This window comes from Ochotona curzoniae, unplaced genomic scaffold, assembly GCF_017591425.1.
Source record: "Ochotona curzoniae isolate NIBS_2020 unplaced genomic scaffold, NIBS_Ocur_1.0 scaffold_2587, whole genome shotgun sequence".
Lineage (NCBI taxonomy): Eukaryota > Metazoa > Chordata > Mammalia > Lagomorpha > Ochotonidae > Ochotona > Ochotona curzoniae.
In genome coordinates this window covers 5,209,477-5,223,883 of record NW_024467096.1, presented here as the reverse complement: position 1 = coordinate 5,223,883, position 14,407 = coordinate 5,209,477, and the positions used below count along the sequence as shown (strand labels likewise).

At 47.7% G+C, this 14,407-nt stretch overlaps 2 protein-coding genes across 5 annotated transcripts in view; one reads left to right on the top strand and one right to left on the bottom strand.

The window, feature by feature from the left end:
* Positions 1–3,603, top strand: part of LOC121171358 (DISP complex protein LRCH3-like) — a 90,706-nt gene extending 87,103 nt beyond the window's left edge. For all 3 annotated transcript variants that reach the window (XM_041003054.1, XM_041003055.1, XM_041003052.1), the window contains one exon: positions 1,342–3,603. In XM_041003054.1, the coding sequence (XP_040858988.1) occupies positions 1,342–1,467 (126 nt within the window). In that variant the 3' untranslated portion in view covers positions 1,468–3,603. The remainder of the gene's footprint in view (positions 1–1,341) is intronic.
* Positions 3,604–5,460: 1,857 nt separating this feature from the next.
* LOC121171359 (dynein regulatory complex protein 9-like) overlaps positions 5,461–14,407 on the bottom strand; it is a 33,140-nt gene continuing 24,193 nt past the window's right edge. For both annotated transcript variants that reach the window (XM_041003057.1, XM_041003056.1), the window contains exons 9-11: positions 10,652–10,783; positions 6,986–7,087; positions 5,461–5,820 (exon numbers count right to left, since the gene is read on the bottom strand). In XM_041003057.1, the coding sequence (XP_040858991.1) occupies positions 5,689–5,820; positions 6,986–7,087; positions 10,652–10,783 (366 nt within the window). In that variant the 3' untranslated portion in view covers positions 5,461–5,688. The remainder of the gene's footprint in view (positions 5,821–6,985; positions 7,088–10,651; positions 10,784–14,407) is intronic.

Genomic DNA, 14,407 nt, shown 5'->3' with positions numbered 1-14,407 from the left:
CATTTTGAGTTAAAACCAAGTACCTGTTTACCACACAGGCCAAGTGTGACTTAGAAAGGAGTTAACTGCATCCCCTCTAAGTCAGAACTGGACATGCCTGTCAGAGACATAGATGCCACTGGGTCCCACCAGCGAGTGCTGAGATCAGGAAGCTGGCCTTGGAACAAGCAGTTCTGCTCCCAGATCAGAACCCTGCACGTGGACTTGGATTGTGGTCTGCACCTGCAGGTGTGTTTGGAGCACAGGGCAGAAGACTGCAGCTAGCTTGGTGTCGCAGTAGGAGTAGTAACTAGAAATTACTGCCTCAAAAATAAGTACTTTTTGGTTACAACTGGTTTTATAAAACTTTCTAGTAACACAGTGGGTACCAGAGAAAAGCTGGGGAAAATTCAATTAATGTTCTTTAATAAATCTGTGTAATCTCTTTCTTCATGGAGCCAGAATTCTACTTTCTGTTCTTTATGGAAATAATCTGTTTTAAATATGTACTCTTAACAGAAAGGCCAATGATAAGTGTTATTCCTCATATAATTCTGGAATTAACCAGACATGGTAATGAAGCAAACAGGAGAAATACATTTAACATCCCTTAGGAAACATGTAAACATTTTTCACACATTGCTCCTGTCTTTAATAAACTCAAATAATTGTTCCCCAGCATAGTTTAATCCCTTTAAAAATACCAAGGATGTGAAATACTGTCCTCTTTCAGATACAATTTAATTTTATGAATCTGAGTTTTCACTAATCTGGCTATGCCTTCCATGAATTATCCAAATAAAGGGACAGTGTCTCAGGTAGACCTCGGCCTGCGATGTGGTCTATCCTGTGATGTCGCCGGGCCAATGGCCCTGCTTCCCCACAGTGGACACTGTGGGGCTAGAGCGCTGTGACAGAAACACCTGACATTCCTGCGGCCTGTCTTCTCCAGAAGCTGTCTCCTGAAAACGTGAATTTTTCATCCTTGAGCCACCTGGAATCTTGGAACTTGTTTTCTGTTTCACTTGCTTAGTTTGCATCTACAACGTGGTCTGTTATTTATTAAGAGATAAGGACGTTGCTTTAACTCCACAATACTGTGCGTAAGTGTGTGTGTGTGGTACCTGTCAGTTTTCGCAGTGATCTCTGTGTAGTCGGAGTTGTATTAATAAAGTGATAGTGTCAGGCATGATTTCTGCATAACTCCATCGACAGAGCTCCACTTCCCAGGGACTGACTTGCACACTGTTCAGCTGGTTAGCCTGGAGGGGAGAAGTGTTTATTTTTTTCCTTTCAGTTCTGTGGTGTTCATTTTATTTTCTCTTTTGTTTGTTTTTATGTTATGTCGTTGTCCCATTTTAGGAGCAATTATGTTTGCCTCTCCACATTTTAGAAGAGAAAGGGCTGAGCCAGGTGGCAGTGACAGTCCAGGCTCTCCTGGAACTCGCCCCGCCCAAGCATCAGCAGCACCCATTATCTGCTGTGTAAGGACTCCGGGACCTTGGCATCGGCCTGGCCAAAACCAGGAACGGGACGTTGCGGTTGCTGCTGCCAGCTGCCTGCTTAAACAAAGCTATTACGTGTTCTTAGGAGGGACTGTTTCCATGATTCCTAACAGGAATATTTGACTTCATTTCTCCATTTTAGGGGAGGTTATATCCATTTGCATTGAATAGTTTTAGGAAGACCATTTGGTTTTTCTCCCATGAAACTTGTGTCATGACCGAGAACCCAACGTGGAAGCCCAGAGTGGCCATGCCTTGCTGGAGAACAAGATGCCGCGCTTGCTGCGAGGCTCAGCCACTCTGCTGTCTACACAGGCCGGTGAGCTGGGTTCCACGGGTTTGTAAAGCTGGCTGTTCGTTCAACTCTCCTGGAGTTAACAGATCCTCAATCAGCAGGTCTGGGTAGGGCTTGGGCCTTGGCATTCTCAGCTGACATTCCAGCTGTTTCCTGCAATGGGAACCACTATTTGAAGTCAGATGTTGCTGTGGTTTAATGGAGGTGAGGGAATAATTTATTTACTGTAGTCAAGAGCAACATTCAAAATGAGCAGCTATGTAATAAAAACTTGGGTTATTCTGTCAAGGGCAAAACAAAAATAATATAAAAGGCCTATATTTCCCGGAAGGAGAGGAAAAAACAACCCTAAGAGAGTTGTATTTAGGCCAATGTTCAGGCCTGGCCATTCTGGTCCACCACTGAGTGTTCATATCTTGAGGACGGGGCCCAGTGTAGCCACCTAGTTAAACAACAGCATCCTCCTCAGATTGCGAGTTCTTAGAGTACCATGGGCTCTGAGCCAGCTCTGCCCTGCTGTTCCTGGGGCCCATGAACCTGCAACCACATTCCAGGCACCACAGGGACAGGTCCAGTTCGTACCACCAAGGAAAGTTATGAAAACAGAGTAAAAAGGAAGAAACCCAAAGTCAAGTTTCCTATCCTTCTTTCAAGTAACTAAGAGCACTTACAAACGCCTTCCTGTCCTTGGGTCTAGCCCCTCCTCTGGTTCCACCACTGTACCCTCTGTTCTCAGCTGAAGGTGGGAGAGAAGGGGCCAAGGGCTGGCAGAGCACATTCTTGAGCCTCTGTTCAAGCTTCCCCTTGTCCTTTAACACCGCTCCCCCACTTCAGTTGTCAGCCCACAAGTCACCTTGGTCCTTTTCTCTAGTTGTTAACTGTTTTGGATTTTCTTTATCAGTGCATGTATTTGAACATGATGTTATCCATCTATTTAGCATGTGAATGTAGCACCGAAAAGTAGCTTTGGTTCCTGAGAGGAACCTGTTCAGTAGCACATTACCACTTGCTGCAGACTTAGCATCATGTCACATGGAGCATCCGAGAGCAAAGCCCAGGCCTGCAAGCTGTGCACAGGACCCAGGTGGAGGGCCTCGGAGCCCTTAGAGCTGGGCCCGGTGTGTTTCCAGTTGCAGTCAGACCCTCTGACCACGGAACTCACCTAACCTAGCATTGAAGCTTTAGTGGTTTTAATGTAGGTGTTTTTCCTTCCAGTCAACATTAAGCCTCAGTACAATCTCCAAATTATAGGGCACCACTGGAAATGAGGCTTGGCAGAGAAGACTGGGCTGTCTTTAACATTGTGCAAGGAATGGCTCCAGAAGAAATTACATAATGCAACGTTTATAACAGCTTTCCATATAAATAAGTGGAAATATCAGCATTTCCAGTTTTACACATAACAAGAAACCTTAATTATTTTTATTGAACTAATTCAAATTTGCATTTGAACTGTTAGAAAAGCTTGTGTGGTTTTGGTCACGAAAGTATCAACTGTACTGAGTTTCTGTGTCATGATACAAAAATCAGTGTTTTTGTTAGAACATTTCTATATTCAGTGTTTTGTGTGCACTTTTTTTGATTGGAAAGAACAACTCAGTTTCACATGTAGCCTTGGTAGACTCCACTGACAGGTGAAGCTGTCCTGGTCGCAGCCCCCGCTGAGCCTGCCAGCCGGGACAGGAGGAGGCTGAGAACCTACCATGGGTAGCCCCGCTCCTCTCCAGGACCACCACAAACCCACGTTCCCTCCTAGCACCCACGTCTGGAACCAGCTCCTGGGAACAGAGGGCTTTTGTGTGTGGCTCCTAGACAGAGTACAGAGGCTCAGGAGCCAGGCATGCCCCCATCTGTCAGCTCTCTGAAACCCAACAGAGAGGCTGTGGCTCCTCCTGCCCTCCACAGCTCAGCAGTGAGAGACGTGCTGACGTAGCTGACGAATTCTTACTAACAGACCTCCTCGATGGTTGTCAAAGCGAGGGAGCCATGGAGATCCAGAAGCCTTTACACACACAATGCAGTGCGATGGTTTACGGCAGGATTTCATTTGACTTCCGGAACTGTTACATGTAATTAGTAAGTTTTGTAAAGCATTGTCCTATATTTGTATGTCTGTAAATACGTTGCATAGTATGTTCTAAGTATAAATATGTCAATATCGTGTATGTTATTTTTAATTGCCTGCATGCCACCTTACATATTGACATTAAAATAAAAACCAACACTTCAGTAGCATGTAATAAATGTCTGAAACTTTGTATCTCACATATGGTTACCCAAGCTGAGCTGGGTTAAGAGGAGGGTAGTGAATTCCAGAAGGAACATGGGAAAAAACTGTTTTTGCAAATCAAATTTTACTTCTGTAAGGGAGTTATCAAGATTGCCCTGGGGCCAGCATAGTAGCCTAACGGCTAAAGTCCTCACTTTGCCTGCAAAGGGTCCCATATGGGCGTTGTTCTAATCCTGGCGGCCACACTTCCCATCCAGCTCCCTGCTTGTGGCCTGGGAAAGCAGTCGAGGACGGCCCAAAGCATTGGGACCCTGCACCTGCGTGGGAGACCCTGAAGAGGCTCCAGGCTTCTGATTGACACAGCTCCAGCTATTGCAGCTGCTTGGGGAGTATATCAGCAGATGGAAGATCTTCCTCTCTGTCCTCCTCTCTGTATATCTGCCTTTCCAATAAAAATAAATAAATATTTTCAAAGGAAAAAAAAGGATTGCCCTGCAATTTGGAGTTCATGAACTCTGGGACAAATTGGGATAAATTTGCTCCTAGCAATACCCAATAGTGCTATAGGGAAAGTTTTAGCACCCCAAGGTAATTCTGTTTGGATTTGTCACAGAAAATATGGCATCAGGCTAAAGTCCTCACCTTGAACGTGCTGGGATCCCATATGGGCGCTGGTTCTAATCCCGGCAGCCCTTCTTCCCACCCAGCTCCCTGCTTGTGGCCTGGGAAAGCAGTCAAAGACAGCCCAAAGCCTAGGGACCCTGTACCTGCTTAGGAGATCTGGAGGAGGCTCCTGGCTTCAGATTGGCTCAGCTCCAGCTGTTGTGGCCGCTTAGGAAATGAATAAGCAGATAGAAGATCTTCCTCTCTGGCTCCCCTCCTCTCTGTATATCTGACTTTCCAATAAAAATAGAAATCTTTATATTAAAAAAAGAGTAAGGCATCACAGGCAAAACCATCATCTTTGCTATGTACCAGACACAGCTGCTGCTTTGCACTTACTGTGGTGCTTGGTTCCCAAGCCTCTATACCTTGAGAACTGCTGAACCAGCAGAGCAGATCAGACCCCAGTAGCCCACTGTGCTGCCGCCTGCCATGGGTCAACCACGGGGATGTCCAACCACCACATCTGTATCTGGTGTCCCTAACTGCTGTGCCCTTGTGTGCCCCAGGAACGACATGGAAACAATGGTAACAGGATATGGATGCTGTACCTCCCCATCCCTGTAAAAAGTGATCATCTAAGGCAAGTAAAATCCAATTTTGATTTTTAACTCTGTATGCAATCTGTGAGACACTTTCAAAGCGTTACCTTGTAATTCTTACTGAATACCTCAGTTTGGCTCACGAGAGTTTTTCCTGTGGACACTTTGAATAAAGTCAGAATGAGAGATTACAGTAATTGCTGATGCATTAAGGTATCACTGTGACAAAGGCTTGTGAGCTGGTTTTGATTTTCAATTTTTTTTTTCTATTTTTGTGAAAGAATCATCTTCAGAAAGCTACTGATGTACTTCTGGCAACATCCAGAATCCAAGGAACCCCTAAATCAGTAGCACAGTCTGAGTCATCAGGGTTTGAAGGCAGGTAGCCTTCCCCAGCAGTGTCCAAGCGATCCTCAACTCCAAACACCCCCGCGCATCTCCACATCACTGGGAGAAAGGACGAGAAGGACTCAGTTACTTCTTGCCTCTCTTCTTGTCCTTGCCTTTGCCTTTGCCTTTTGAGTCTTTGCTGTCATCTTTCTCCTTGAACATCTTGAAGTTACCAATTTGCCTCCGGACCAAAGTGCCGCGCCACCAGGCCTGAAGCTGAAAGACAGGAGGAGTACAGCTTCTAGTGTGCCCTGCCGCCTCCTCCCCGGAAGGGGGCGCTCTGAGAAGCTGACTCCTGTCTGCGAATGGTCTCTGCCTGGGGATGGAAGCAGCCGGGCGTGTAGCCACCACAGCCACCACCCCGCACTTTGGTGTGGGACCCAGAGCTAAAACCAGACACGTGAGAATGCAGGGAAGGAAGCTGGTTTGCCAAACTGTCCTTCCCACTTGGAAACCTGACCTGCTTGCATGCTACATCCCTGGTGTACATCCTGCCTCCCCATATCCAACAGCTTTTGTTACCAGCTCTCAGATGACCACCCCAGCTTTCTGGCATGGTTTCTGTCCAACAGTATCCTGACAGCTCCCTGGATTCCTCTGTTAGCTACAGCTGCTCTGAATGCAGTACTAGCCACTTCGGCATTGAAGTCCATCCTACAGACCAGAAGCAGATCTGCTAGGGGAAACTGAAGGGGCCTCAGTTGTTTTACCTTCCTGCTTGAAATCGAAGAATTGTGACACCACAGAAGCTTGATAAGTACTTCCTGATGACTCAAAGCTCAGGGTGGGGACCTAGGTGTCCTTGAGGGCCTCTGGTTTGGTTTTGTCCAGCTTAATACACAGCTCCAGCTGGCCACGGCCCACAAGGGCACAGCTCACGCCTGTGTCCAGTCCATCTCAGGGTCCTTGCACCACAGTTTTTGAGGGATCTGTGCACACTTGGTTTCGTTATTTCTAACACCACCTGCTCCCCCCCCCCCCCCCCGGCCTCCCTGAACCTCCCACACCACCTGCTTGTATCAACTGGGCAGACAGTTGGGGCTGATTTATAAACAAGATCTTCAAGAAGCAGTAAGACACTGAAAAGGAACCGTCTGTCTGCTTTGAAATGGTATTAAAGTTTGGTCCACGGACCTGCGTTTTGCTTCTGCCGCGCACTACCTTGTTCCCTCAATTGACAGCTGTCTTTTTCTCTGTCAACTGTCTGCCCTGAGGATGGTGCTGGCAAACTGCAGCAACAATACAGAGGCAGCCTTCCTCACCGCCCTGCCGGTCCGCCGTGACCTGCTGCGGTGGCTGTGAGGAGCACTGTGCACAGTCGGGCCCTCGGCCGAGGGCAGGGGCACGGAGGGAACCCCAGGTGCCCAGGCTGGTCTGTTACCTTGATGATGCTCTTTAGTTCCAAGTCATCCTGTTCTATCTTCTTCCGAGTCTTCTCCTTCTCTATCCGATCTTCAATGATGACCTGTTCATACTCCCTTATCTGCAAAAAGGACGTTGATTCTGTTTCCAGCATGATCTTGGTTAAACCATGACCCAACCAGTTCTGTGCTTTATGTTTACCATCTTTTGATAAAATTCATAAGATATAAAAAAGGGGTGATTTGAGATGCCCCTTGGGATGCCTGGGCTCAAGTCCCAGCTTCCTACCAGTGGACACTCTGGGAGGCAAACAGGATGGCCCCAGTGCCTGGGCCCCTGCCACCCCCCATGGGAGACCCAGAAGGAGTCTCAAGCTCCAGGCTTCAACCTGATCCAGCCCCAACTGCTACAGGCATCTGGGTAGTAAACCAGCACACAGAAGATCTCTGTCTGCCTTTCAAATTTTAAAAAAATCTTAATTGAAACAGAAATGAAAAAATAATCACATAGTAGTTGCCCCCCAAACTTTTTGTCTGATTCAAACTTAAACTTTAAATGTTTATACACATACAGTGGTTCGCATGCCACCCTGTGGTACACCCACTGGCAGTACCCACTGCCAGGGCTGCAGTCCTCCTGCTTCCGTTCACCTTCGTTGTTAGCAGCAGGGGATGGCTCAGGCACTTCCATGCAAGATCTCTATGGAGTCCCTGGCTCCTGGCCCAGCTGGGCGCAGCCCTGCCTGTTGAGGGCATGTGAAGACTGAACCAGCAGATGGGAGACTATCTAACTCTCCCATTCAGTCTCTCTTACTCTGCCCCATCTCAAATAAAATGTTTACATTTTATTTTAAAAATATTTAAATTAGGGGCTGGTGCATACTGTATCCGGATAATCCTCTACCTGCAATTGCCAGCATCCCAAATGGGCATCAGTTCATAACCCAGCTGCTCCACTTCTGATTCAGCTCTCTGTTTATGGTCTGGGAAAGCAGAGGAGGATGGCCCAAGGTCCTGGAACCCTGTATCCATGGAGGCTGGGAAGAAGCTCCTGGCTCCTGGCTTCAGATCAGCTTAGCTCCAGCTGTTGCGGCCATTTGGGGAGTAAACCAGTGAATGAAAGACCTCACTCTTTCTGTGAAATCTGCCTTCCAGGCCTGGCAAAATGGCCTAGTGTCTAAATCCTTACCTTGCACATGCCAGGATCCCATACAGGCACCATTTCATGTCCTGGCTGTTCCACTTGCCTTCCAGTTCCCTATATGCGGCCTGGGAAAGCAGTGGAGGATGACCCAAACCTTGGGCTCTGCACCCACGTGGGAGACCCAGAAGGAGCTTCTGGCTTCGTAATGTCTCAGCTCCAGCTGTTGTAGACACTTGGGGAGTAAACCAGCAGACAGAAAATCTTTCTGTCTCTACTTCTCTGTAAATCTACCTTTCCAATAAAAATAAATTTGTTAAAATGATGTGTATATTAACAACCTCAAAATACTGTGATATTGGGCCATTGTGGCTCATCATCTGAGCTTCATATGCCTCTGAAACCCCAGCATCCTGTACAGGCACCAGTTTGAGTCCCAGTTGTTCCACTCATGTGCCTAGAAAAACACAGAGGATGCCATGAATGTTTGGCTCCCTTCCATTCAACATGGTAGACCTGGACGGAGTTTACTCTGATCAAATGGCCACAACAACCAGATCAGGGCCAGCCGGAAGCCAAGAGCCAGGAGCTGCTTCCAAGTCTCTTATGTGAGTGAGGGGCCCAAGGACTTCCAAGGACTTGGGTCATCCTCCACTGCTCTCCCATAAGTGGGCCATAAGCAGGGAGCTGGATCAGAAATGTAGCAGCAGGACACAAACTGCTATCCATACGGGGCACGGGTGCTGCAGGCAGAGGCTTAACTACACACAGCACCAGTCCCATATTTGTCTTTTTTTTTTTTAAATACCTCCATTTAAGATTTGCACAGAAATCACTCATTCACTCTCCAAACATTTGCACAAGTTGGGATGGGTACACGCCAATGCCAGGAGCCAGGTACTCAATCTAGATCTCCCAGGTGTGTGGCAGGGACCAGGCACTCAGTCATCACCAGTGTCTCCCGATACACAAATTTGGGAAGTTGGGATCCCAATAGAGGATACAAGCATTTGGGGCAGTGTCCTAACTACCATCCCTAATGCCTTCTTGAGGTTTAATTTTTTTTTCAGATTTCTTTATTTTTTATTGGAAAGATATACAGAGAGGAGAAGGAGAGACAGAGAGAAAGATCTTTCGTCCACTAATTGATTCCCCAAGCGGCCACAACAGCAGGAGCTGAGTCAATCTGAAGCCAGGACCCTCTTCCAGGTCTCCCATGTGGGTGCAGCGTCCCAAGGCTTTGGGCTGTCCTACACTGCATTCCCAGGCCACAGGCAGGGAGCTGGACTAGAATGGGGCCACTGAGGTTAGAACCGGTGCCCATATGGGATCCTGGTGTGTTCAAGATGAGGACTTCAGCTGCTAGGCTACCACACCAGGCTCCAGAGGTTTAACTTTTTTTTTAACAGATTTATTTATTTTTATTGGAAAGTCAGATATACAGAGAGGAAGATGTTCTGTCCGATGATTTACTCTACAAGCAGCCGCAACTGCTGGAGCTGAGCCAATCCAAAGCCAGGAACCTCTTCCAGGTCTCCCATGCAGGTGCAGAGTCCCAAAGCTTTGGGCTGTCCTCAACTGCTTTCCCAGGCCACAAGCAGGGAGCTGGATGAGAAGTGGAGCAGCATGGACATGAACTGGTGCCCACATGGGATCCCAGCATGTGCAAGGCAAGGACCTTACCCACTGCACTATTGCACTGGGCCCCCGAGGTTTAACTTTTAATTCCACTTTTACACAAAGTGTTTGAGGCTCCTGCATGTATAAATATCAGCTGTTTTTCCAAAGACATTTGGAGAGTTGGCAGGGTCTCCTTGGGACCCTGCACTCACATGGGAGACCGGGAAGAACTTCTGGCTCCTGGTTTCGGATCAGCGCAGCTCCAGCCATTGCGGTCACTTGGGGAGTGAATCATCGGACCAAAGATCTTCCTCTCTGCCTCTTCTCCTCTCTGTTTATCTGACTTTGCAATAAAAAAAAAAAAAGGTATGTCTTTTTTTTTTTTTTCATTGGAAAGGCAGATATACAGAGAGGAGAGACAGAGAGGAAGATCTTCCGTCCGATGATTCACTCCCCAAGTGAGCGCAACGGGCCGATACTATGCCGATCCGAAGCCAGGAGCCTCTTCTGGGTCTCCCACACGGGTGCAGGGTCCCAAAGCTTTGGGCCGTCCTCGACTGCTTTCCCAGGCCACAGGCAGGGAGCTGGAAGGGAAGCAGGGCTGCCGGGATTAGAACCGGCGCCCATATGGGATCCCGGGCGTGCAAGGCGAGGACCTTTAACCACTTGCGCCACCGCGCCGGGCCCAAAAGGTATGTCTTTTAAAAAAGAAAGAAAGAAAACCTACAGAAACCATGAACTGAGAATGGTGCCGACCTCGGGGAGCTGTGAGGGCAAGGTGAGTAGCCAGGTCAAAGGAAGTCCTGTTTAAGGAACGGCGGCCTCTGTGTCCCTGTGGTCATCACCCTCACCTGAAGGGAATCCACTGCTTTCCAGACATCCAGCTAGCATCACTCAGCAGCCGAGTACCTGACTGCTTCCTTACCAGCTTTGCAAGTTCTTGAAGGTGCGCCAAGTCACTGGCCTTTGCAGCTTTGAGGGCGTTTAGTTCATTCTGCTTCATTTCTGTGTCTTTATCAAATTTCTCCATCCAGAACTCTAGCTTCTCCTCCAGTTTCTAGTGGAGAACATTCAAACATGTCAGCAGGCAAAACAGTCCCTGCTGCAGCATTCCACCCACATTAACTGACAAGAACAAGCAAAACCTATCTTGTGGTGTGCAATCAGTGGTCAGTCCTCTGCAGGGGCGCTGGCGAGCCGACGGGATGGGCCAGGACAGAGGCTTAGGGGTGTCGGGGGGTGGTGACTAAAGGGGTGTATGCACAGTAACATTCAACCCACATACAATGTCTGCATCTCACCATCAATATGTGACTCAATTTTAAAATAGGGGGAGGAAGGACTTGCAGGTGTCAGCATAAGGGAAGTTACAGGGAACAGAAAAGAAATAAAAGGTAGACAGGAAATTCTGATGGATAAGGAGCAGCATCACGATATCAGTGTGGCACAGTTAAAGCACTGCTTGTGAAGCCAGCACCCCGTACTGGAGCACCAGTCCAAGCCCTGCTGTGCTGCTTCGGGTCCAGCTCCCTGGTGACGCGCCTGGGAAGGCAGCAAAAGATGGCCCAAGTGGCTGGGTCCCTGCCACCCGTGTGGGAGACCTGGCTGGAGTTCCAGACTTCAGACTTGAGCTTGGTCCAGCCCCAGCTGATGCAGCCATTTGAGAAGTGAACCAGCAGATGAAAAATCTTTCTAACTTTACCTTTCAAATAAACAAATAAATCTCAATCTCTCTTTTTTCTAAAAAAAAAAAAAAAAAGGGAACAAACAAATGAAAAATCACAATCAGGCCCAGCGTGGGAGCCTAGTGATTAAAGTCATCGCCTTGCATGCAGAGATCCCATATGGACACTGGTTAATATCCTGGCAGCTCCACTTCCCATCCAGCTCCCTGCTTGTGGCCTGGGAAAGCAGTCGAGGATGGCCCAAAGCTTTGGTACCCTGCACCCACATCGGATACCTGGAGGAGGATCCAGGCTCCTGGCTTCGGATCGGCGCAATACCGGCCGTTGCGCTCACTTGGGGAGTGAATCACTGGATGGAAGATCCTCCTCTCTGTCTCTCCTCCTCTCTGTATATCTGCCTTGCTAGTAAAAATAAATATATATATTTTTAAATCACAATAAAGGTGAAGCGTTCTAGTTGGTTCAAGCTGCTGTCTGCAAACACTACAGCCTGGGGCCTGACGAGCAGCAGACATTCACTTGTCAGGGTTCTGGAGGCTGGGAGGTTTCATGGTCAGTGAGGGCCACTGCAGAAACTGCTGCCTCTTGTCCTGGCAGAACGAGCAAGTCACCTCCCTGGGATCTCTGGCAAGCGTGCTGCCCTGCCCCCAGGAAGGCACCACCCTCACTCCTGAGTCACTTCTTACACTGCCACTTTCCAGTTAGCTAAAACCACCAGAGCAAGAAGGTGGATTTGGCAACTAAGTATCTGGTAAAATAGCATGTAGACCAAAAATATTCACATGGGACAAAAAAAAAAAAAAAACTGATAGGGATGCAAGTTAACTTATTAAGAAGATATCACAGCAGGTAGGGATTGGGGGCTAAGCCACAGCCTGCGATGCCAGCATCCCTTATCGGAGCGCCAGTTCGAGCCCGAATTGTTCTGCTTCCGTACCAGCTCCCTGCTCGTGCACCTGAGGACACCACGGATGGCCCAAGTCCTTCAGTCCCTGCCACCAGGTGGAAGACCAGGATGGAGGTCCTGGCGCCTGGCTTGTAACCCAGACCTGGCTGATGCGGTGATAGGGAGTGATACAGCGGATGCAAGGGCCCTCCTGAATCTCCCTTTCTGTCATTCGGCCTCCCTGGGCACGTGAGCAGGACGAGGATCGGAAGCAGGCACCTGGGACTCTGGTCCTCACACAGTGCACCACAACACCAGCCCTCAACTTTTATCTATTATCTATTGGGAAATTACAAGAAAAATGATAAGCAATTACAAAAAAATATAAGAGATTATAAGCAAAATGATACACAAGAAGTTGGACATATTCAAAATTATCATAAGACAATTGTGTTCTCAGAAATCTGCAGCTTCCTGCTAATGCCAACCCTGGGAGGCAGCTACTGATGGCTCAAGTGGCTGGGTTACTGTACACACATGGTGACGGACGGAAACCCCCGCTAGTCACCTCACCCTTGCCTAGCCCTGGCCATTGGCAGGGATTTGAGGACTGAGCCAGAGGATGAGAGTCAGTCAGTCTCTCTCTCTCTCTCTCTCCTGCCTCACAAATAAATAAAAGTCATTTCTATTTTGAAAATTTCATTTATTTGAAAAGCAGAGTTAAAGATTTTCCACCTCCTGGTTCATATTTCAAATGGCTGCAACAGTGCTCACAACAGCGAGGGGATGACCATCCTAAAGTTAAGAGCCTGGAACTCCATGTGGATCATCCGTACAGGTGGCAGGGGCCCAAGGACGAGCCCATCTTCCACTGCTTTCGCAGGTGCATTACCAGGGAGCCACTGGGAGCAAGGTAGCCAGGACTTGAGCTGCTGCCCATATGGTATGCCAGTGTCTCAGGTGGCAGGCTAACCCTCTGTACCTGCAATGTCAGCTCAGGAAGTACACTTTTAAGTGGTTCTTTAAAAGGGAATAACTACACGTTTTAAACCACAAGTCATTTGGAAAGGATGCGAAAGCTAAGAATATATATCAAAACCTGTGACAGATAAACAGCATTTGGAAAATTCAGTTTACATGCCTTTACTAGAAAAATAATGAAAGTGGGAAATAAACAAAACAACAAATATTAGCAACACAAACTCAAAGAGAAAGTACAGTAAAATGATGCAAAGCAAAAGCCAGGGCAGAAAAGGAACACAATCAGCTTTGCTCAATAAAAGCTAATATTGTCTTCTGTAAAGAAGGGGAAACGGTCAAGACTGAGAAATTTTAATAAGAGAGAAAGAACACAGAATTCCGAAACATGATCTAACCACAGAAAAAATCTTGTAATTTAAAAATTGTAAGAAGATAAAGTGTAAACTTCATTCTGTAACTTCAAAATCAGTGTACGGATGAAATGGATGATTGGGAAGATAAAAGTTAACAGAAAAGACTCAGAAAATGTTTGAAAAAATGAAGAGATTATAATTTTTAAAAATTGACAAAGTAGCCAGTCATCTATACTTCTAGAAAAGATTAGAGTGCGTACTGTGGCACTGTGGGTTAAGCTGCCACTTGTGATAGTCCACCTCACACCAGAACACTAGTTCAGATGCTGGCTACTCCATCCAACCCAGCCTTCTGCTTGTGCACTTGGGAAGGCAGCAGAAGATGACCCAAGTACTTGGGTACCTGCCACTCAGGTGGGGAAACCAGGATGGGGCTCCTGGTTCCTGCCTTTGGCCTGGTGCAACTCCAAGTGCTATAGGCTTTGGGGAATGAACCAGGGCATAGAAGATCTTTCTGTCTCTCCCTCTCTATCACTGCCTTTTATACACAAAGACACCTAGGGGGCCTTGCACGGTGGCCTAGTGGCTAAAATCCTCACCTTGAACACATCAGAATCCCATATGGGCGCCGGTTCTAATCCCGGCTGTCCTTCTCCCCATCCAGCTCCCTGCTTGTGGCCTGGGAAAACAGTCGAGGATGGGCCAAAGCTTTGGGACCCAGCATTCGTGTGGGAGACGTGAAAGCTCCAGCCATTGCGGCCACTTGGGAAGTGAAC